This window comes from Podarcis gaigeae (assembly GCF_964106915.1).
Source record: "Podarcis gaigeae genome assembly, chromosome: 12".
NCBI lineage: Eukaryota > Metazoa > Chordata > Lepidosauria > Squamata > Lacertidae > Podarcis > Podarcis gaigeae.
The window spans coordinates 34,037,613-34,044,549 of NC_139688.1; the positions used below are offsets into that span (position 1 = coordinate 34,037,613).

Consider the following 6,937-nt stretch of genomic DNA (forward strand, 5'->3'; position numbering starts at 1 on the left):
TGCAATAGATATATTGTCAGAAATACAAAGGAGGGCCTTTCTGGCATAGTTCCAGACTTTTACAAAGGCAACAATGGCATCTAATGCAAATTGTGAATGCCCTTACAGTTTGCCCTTACATTTCACTGGAGTCAAATAGAAAAGAGAGAAGCAACAAACACTACATTGAACCTGGATGGATATATATTAAAGTTTCAGACAATCCAGTTCAGCCAAAGTACTTGGAAGCACAAATACCACTTCACATGATATCTTATATGATCCAGAAATTAAACTCTATGTCGGGGGAAAGTGTTCACCTTGGAACATGTGATGGAAGCATCTTTTCCTTCTTTGGGGGGGGCACATGAGTGTGGATTTGATGCCAAAGTGCCCCATGGCACATGTACCAAAGATGGTGGCGGTGGGAGCAAGAAGAGATGAAGAAGAGTTTGGATTTGATATCCCGCTTTATCACTACCCTAAGGAGTCTCAGAGCGGCTAAAATTCTTCTTTCCCTTCCTCCCTCACAACAAACACACTGTGAGGTGAGTGAGGCTGAGAAACTTCAGAGAAGTGTGACTAGCCCAAGGTCACCCAGCAGTGGAGTGCATGCGGAGGAGCGGAGACGTGAACCCGGTTCCCCAGATTAGGAGACTACCGCTCTTAACCACTACACCACACTGGTGTAGCCATCCACCTATGTCTTCATTCATACATTACAAGGTATTTGACTTTGCTTAGTGCTTAAAACCATATGGCTTGTGGGTTGAGCCAACTGTGTGCGTGTGTGTGTGTGGTCTTTGCTCTCTCAGCCCCCACCTTCCTGAAAATTCGACAGCTTCCCCACCCCACCAGCATTTCAGTTCCTTGATGGAACAGGTGACTATGTATGAAGGAGAGAAGGAAGATCATTAAAACATAACCGTTCAGTTTGTCAAAACAAAGATGACATCTGATCACTTTGTGGTAGTTTAAAAAAATCCATCGCTGGGAGGAGGGGTGGGTGATTGGGGCGTTAATTAGAAAATGGAAAACGGAACTGTGAACAAATCTGGGCCAACTGACAGCCACCCAGCACTCTGGGGATCCACAAATTCCTCTGTATTCCACTACACTCACATTGCCTCCAAGAAGCCTTTCCTCAAGAACTGTCTTGCCTTCCTTCCCATGCCGAGATGGAAAAGCAAGGAAATGGAAACAGGTGCATCGTAACCCGCATTCTGAAAGAGGGCGAGAGAGCGGCGCGGGAGGCATGGGCGTAGCCAGGATTTTTTTTTGGGGGGGGCAGGTCTTTGTTAAGAGAGGCAGAGCTTTTGTTAAGGGGGCCGAACCAACGTGTTTGGTCAGTTAGTTAAGTATTTTTATTGTTTTACTTGATCTAGGGGGGTAGTTGCCCTCCTCTACCCCCCTACGCCAGTGACTGGAAATGCCTTTCCCCCCACCAATCTGCTCCTCATCTCCACTCTCTTCTTCCGACAGCCATAAACTCTCTTCTTCCGACAGCCCCTAAACTCAATCAAAAACCCTTTCCAGCTTCCCTTTAATGTTCCAAGCTACCCGCTGATTTCACATCCCGTAGCATTTTCCCTCTCTCTCCTCTTCTACATCGCCAAGGATTTTATTCCATGTCTTTCCAACTTTCGTCCAGTGCACCCTTCCTTGCCTGGAACCGCAGCCCCAGTTGGGCGTCGCCATAGGGGAGAAACCCCACAAACAAGGAGCTAATCCGCACTTGTCCCTCATTTCTGCACTTCTATAATTAAAAAGCTGCTATTTTCCTTTCTCATCCACCTAGAAATATACTCTGCCCCTTCTGTGCCGGCCCCTAATTTTTTTTTTTTTCCTGGCTCCCTCCTTTGAAAACAAATGGCCCTGGGATCCCAACTTTTGTGAAGTAAGCGTGTCAGATCGCCCACCGGGGGTCCAAACGACCCCTTTCCCTTGTCAGTTGCCGCATCCGATCTCCTCTCCCGTCCAAAAGAAGCGGCAGAGGAGTCCTTTGTTGCAAGTCAGCCGTGATAACTGAAGAGTGCCAGTTATATGGCCTCGACGTGCGCCTGTTCCTTAGCTTCTCTAGAGAAGACCGACTCAGGAGCTACCTTCAGCCTGAAGGAACTGTCTCCCTGCGTCTTCTCTCCCGCCTTCCAGCCTGCCTCGGGAGCGCGCAGCTATGGGCTTCTGAGTGCTCTCCATCCTTGGATGGACGGCGCCCCCGCCTCGCTCTAGCTGGTCCCGCGGCCCTCCAGCAGCTCGGTCATGAAGGAGATGTAGACGATAGCCAAGCGCAGCGTCTCGATCCTGGAGAGGCGCTTCTCGTAGGCGAAGGTGGGCACCTTCCTGCGCAGCTGGTCGAAGGCTTCGTTGAGGTTGAACATCCTCTTCCTCTCCCGCACGTTGGCCGCCTGGCGCTGCGTGTGCGTGATGAGGCGCTTGCGCTTGGGTCTGCCTAGGAAAGCGGCCCTCCTCAGCCCTCCATCTGGCCCCCGTTCTCTTTCCTCCTCCCCCTCCTCCCCCTCGTCTTCTTCTTCCACCTCGGGGTCTTCCTCACCCATGCGGAGCAGTCCTCCGGAGGCAGTAGAAGACCTTTGGCCAAAGGGAGCGCCGGAGGGGAATGCGTAGAGCTCCAAAGGGGCCGCCGCCAGTCGGGGAAGCCCTTCGGTGCTGAGATCGGCCAACAGGTCCAGCATGGATGGGGTCCCCAGCCTTCCTTCCTGGTGGTGGTGAGGGGGCCATTCGCTGGAGGTGGAGGATGTGCTGGGACTAGTGGTGGCGGAGGTCATAGTGACTTGAGCCGTCCTCTCACGCTTATAGCCCCGACGGGAAGGCGCTGCTGGTGGTGATGATGCTCGTGGTGGGCATTAATATTTATAACCCCGGAGGATCACCAGATTAAGGGCTTGGAGGAGGCTGGCCAAAGGGGCGAGGCTGATGCGAAGCGACAGGCGAGGCTGTCGGAGACACAGGAGCCTTGCCAGAGGCGAGTTGCCGCCGGGGACGAAGCAGCCCTTGCCCCAGAGATGAGGCCGCCAGTTCCTTCTTGGCAACAGCCCCTCTCAGCCACCTGGGGAGAGATCCTTTTCATCCCCATCTGCAGCCGCGACCAAAGGATTTTCACTCTGGAAAGAGCTGGGGAGGGGTGGCCGAGGGAGGGAAGGAGAGACACTGGGCCTGTGGTGTGTGTGTAGACGGGGGGGGGGGGGGGGAGAAGAAGCCTTTTCAATGGATGTCACAGACAAGCTCAGGGATGCTTTTAATGATGCCCTGAAGAGCGAACCTGCCTGCCAAGGGTCACGGGGGAATGTTTGCCCCGTATCCCAGCGCAATGGCAGATGAATGGGAAGGCCTCCATTAGCCTAAGTAAGCATAGTTGGGGAGGTGGTGGTGAGGGGAGAGAGGGAGGGAGGAGACCCTCCATTGCATTCCGAGTGGTAACTCTGGGACTCGTTCCTCAAACATCCCACCCCTCTCCTGGCATAAGTGTGCAAACAGGGCTTATAAATGCGGGGGGGGGGGGGGAGAGTCTCCCGAGAGAGTCTCCAGGGGTCTCCGAACACTTTTTAGGTTCCTCTTAGCAGCAGTCTCGGCTGAGAAATTGAGACATAATAATGAATCATAACAGGCACTGCCCTCCGCTTGTTGGAGGCTACAGGGGGCTATTCTTCAGGGACATCCGTATTTCTTGTGAGGAAGCATTTTATTTGTTTTTATTGTATTTACACCCCATCTTTTCCCCCAAGGAGCTCACAGTGGTGGACATGGTTCTGCCCCGCCCCATTTAATCCTGCGCAACAACCTTGTGAGGAAGGTTAGATTGAGAAGCAGTGAATGGCTGAAGGACACCCAGCGAGGACCTGAACTGTCTAACCATTATAGCATATTGACTCAGCTGAAGGAAATGCTCTAAAAAGACACTGGAGGGTTTCGGGGTTTTGATGATTTTTTTGGATTTTCTCCTTCCTCATTTCGTTTTGCAAATATCTAGCAGTAAGTACCTCACGTGACTCTCCCTCCACACCTAAAAATCTTTATAGCACTTTAGTCATGACTTTTCCCAAATAAGCTTGGGAACAGTAATTTTCCAAGGGGGCTGAGAGTTGTTAGGTGACTCCTCACAGAGCTACATTCCCAGCGTCTTTAACAAACTACAGTTCCCAGTATTCTTGGGGGGGGGAGGGGGGAGGATGGAACCACCATGGTTAAAGTGCTATTAAGAGAGCTTTATATGTATGGGGCGGATGTGACCTCTGCGACCAACCCCTTCTGAAACTTGAAATAGCACCCCTGATGAGCTGTGAGCTTTTCATTTCCTATTCCAGAACAAAACCTGGGTTTTATTGTTTTTAGCAGCGGCCGTGGGGTGCTGTGGTTATTAGCAAGCAAATACTAGTTTGTTGTCCTCCTACAGCCCAGTACGTTCCCATGAAACGGGGCATTAGATCTTAAATGCGACACCAGCGAAAGCTTACTTCTCTGTCAGGTGCGCGCTCACCCTTCCAATACAATCTGGCTGCTGCTGTCTAAACTGGCCTTCTGATTTTTACTCCTCAATCCCTTCTTCAGCTGGAATGTTATTGCATAACTCACCCAAAGGCTATTATTAGTTCATCCTACTGCAGGTACTTTAATTTAAACAAATGTTTTGGCTCTCCTTGAGCCCAGGACGAATGAAGATGACGACAACAACGACAACAATAACAACAATAACAGCCCTTCGCTTTGGAAGATTTTCTTTCAACTGTCCTCAAACAAAGAGCATCGCTTTTGTTTGACTCCAGGTCAGTAAACATTCCCCACCGAGCACAAAAATCGACCCTGTTTGTTGCAGGCTGGGCAGCAGCTGCCGCGATTAAACCAGCCTTTGCAGCGGGGAAACGAGGGGAGAAAGATTAGTCCTCCTTGACTCCTTTTCAAGGCGAGGCAAACAGATTTGCCCTTCTTCGCTTCTCTTAACGTCTTGAAAATGAACAATCTGGTCCATCTCGGATGCAGGCAATCCCTGGAGAATGATATTAAAGCTTAGCTCGGAGAGAACATCCTTCTGACGGAGACTGTGGATACAAAGGTCCTGCTAAGTACATTGGACAGCTCCCGGAACTCAGCGTCTTCCAAGGCGGATGCAACAGGTAAACAACATTTGCCTACCGCACAGTTGGGTTATCTTGCTCTCTTTCCCTACTTCTTCAAACGATTCCTTAATCATATAGACACAGACACGGTTAGTTTGTCTTGTTAAGCTAGGTATAAACATGAATAATTTCATCAGAGAATTTCATCAGTTTACTACAGGATTTTGTTTGTTTGAGGTGGCATTCGAGCTTGATTCTGCTTGTGAGAGTGTTAAGCGTTTCATCAAAAATAAATACATCTTAATGCCATTTATTTTGTATGATTAATTTCTAGTGATCAGTATTCTGACATTGAGTACCATATATTGGGGCAGGATTAGACAGGTATGCAACAGAGTAAAACCAAGGCTTGTTAACAATTGTTGAATAACAATACAGTGGTACCTCAGGTTACAGACGCTTCAGGTTACAGAACAATTGTTGAATAACAATACAGTGGTACCTCAGGTTACAGACACTTCAGGTAACAGACGCTTCAGGTTACAGACTCCACTAACCCAGAAATAGTACCTCAGGTTAAGAACTTTGTTTCAGGATGAGAACAGAAATCATGTGGCGGTGGCGCGGTGGCAGCAGCGGGAGGCCCCATAAGCTAAAGTGGTACCTCAGGTTAAGAACAGTTTCAGGTTAAGAACGGACCTCCAGAATGAATTAAGTTTTTAACCCGAGGTACCACTGTACAGAATTATAAATGTCTGGACTGTTTTATTTTAGGAAAAAGTGGAGCAATTGGTGATATTTTGTTAAAACCATCTCACATGTATTTGTTTGGGAACTCTTTAAATAAATAAAAAATATTTTTACTCCTAAAAGCATAGAAGTGTAAACTGGCCTAACGGAATTTATGACCATACACAATTATTTCTCAATATGTGTTTACTTTGCAACACTATAACAACAGGTTGTGATAAAGGAGTGGTTATAGACCGCGTTAAGAGTTTCACTTTCACTGGAAACTCACTTTGATCAGAAGCAGTGACAAGTGATAAGGTTGTATTTACTAGTTGCATTTAAAAGAGAAAAAGAAAGAAAACTGTGCATGGGATCTCAAGCGGCTGTTATTCAAATCTTATTTCAAGAGGAACAGTGCAATGCTGTGCACATACAGTATACTCAGAAGTAAATTCCATTGAGTTCATGGGGCTTAATCCTAAAAAAAGTCTGCATAGAACCATAGCACCAGTTACAAAGTTATTAAGGGCTAAAACATAGCTGTTAGTCACAACTGGTATTCAGCAATTGACTGTTACACCATAATTTGTCCTCTATAGTAAGAAATAGAGACTAGAGAAGCTGCCATTCACTATGGGTTAGTCACATTGTTCCTTAGGAACACAGAAAGTTGTTTGATACTAAAACAGACCATTGGTTCCCTCTATCTGTGTTTGCATTGACCAGCAATGACTCTACCCCTAAAAGGCGATCACTTTATCCCAAGCATTGGCTTTGTATGTGGGCCAAATAATGAGGTGAATCAAGGTGATTCAAAGGTCTTTCCCCGCTCTTGGGTAAAAGTACAATGTCAATACATACCAGTAAGAAGTAACTATTCTGAATGACAAAACAATGGGGCAGTGCAACAAAAAGTAGGTTAATTAATTTCAGCTAAATGAATACCAGGGCCATATTGGGCAGGGGCAAAAAAGTGAAGTTTAGTGGTTTCCTGGTTATCAAACAGGCTTCCAAGACAGGTTCACCTGGCTCCATCTTGAAGGCCAGGTGAATATCTTCTTGTTTATTCAGTTCTGTTGAATAACTTAAGTAGTCTGGGCACCCAGCCTTCCTGGGTGTCCATGGTTCAATTAAAGCCTAGCAGAAGACATCATGAG

At 47.6% G+C, this 6,937-nt stretch overlaps 1 protein-coding gene across 1 annotated transcript; it reads right to left on the bottom strand.

The window, feature by feature from the left end:
* Positions 1–2,055: 2,055 nt before the first annotated feature.
* On the bottom strand, positions 2,056–2,806 carry FERD3L (Fer3 like bHLH transcription factor). The gene has a single exon (XM_083703804.1). It carries the CDS (start codon positions 2,760–2,762, stop codon positions 2,205–2,207), a length of 558 nt encoding a protein of 185 aa, XP_083559930.1. The 5' UTR covers positions 2,763–2,806; the 3' UTR covers positions 2,056–2,204.
* Between the last annotated feature and the right edge of the window lie 4,131 nt (positions 2,807–6,937).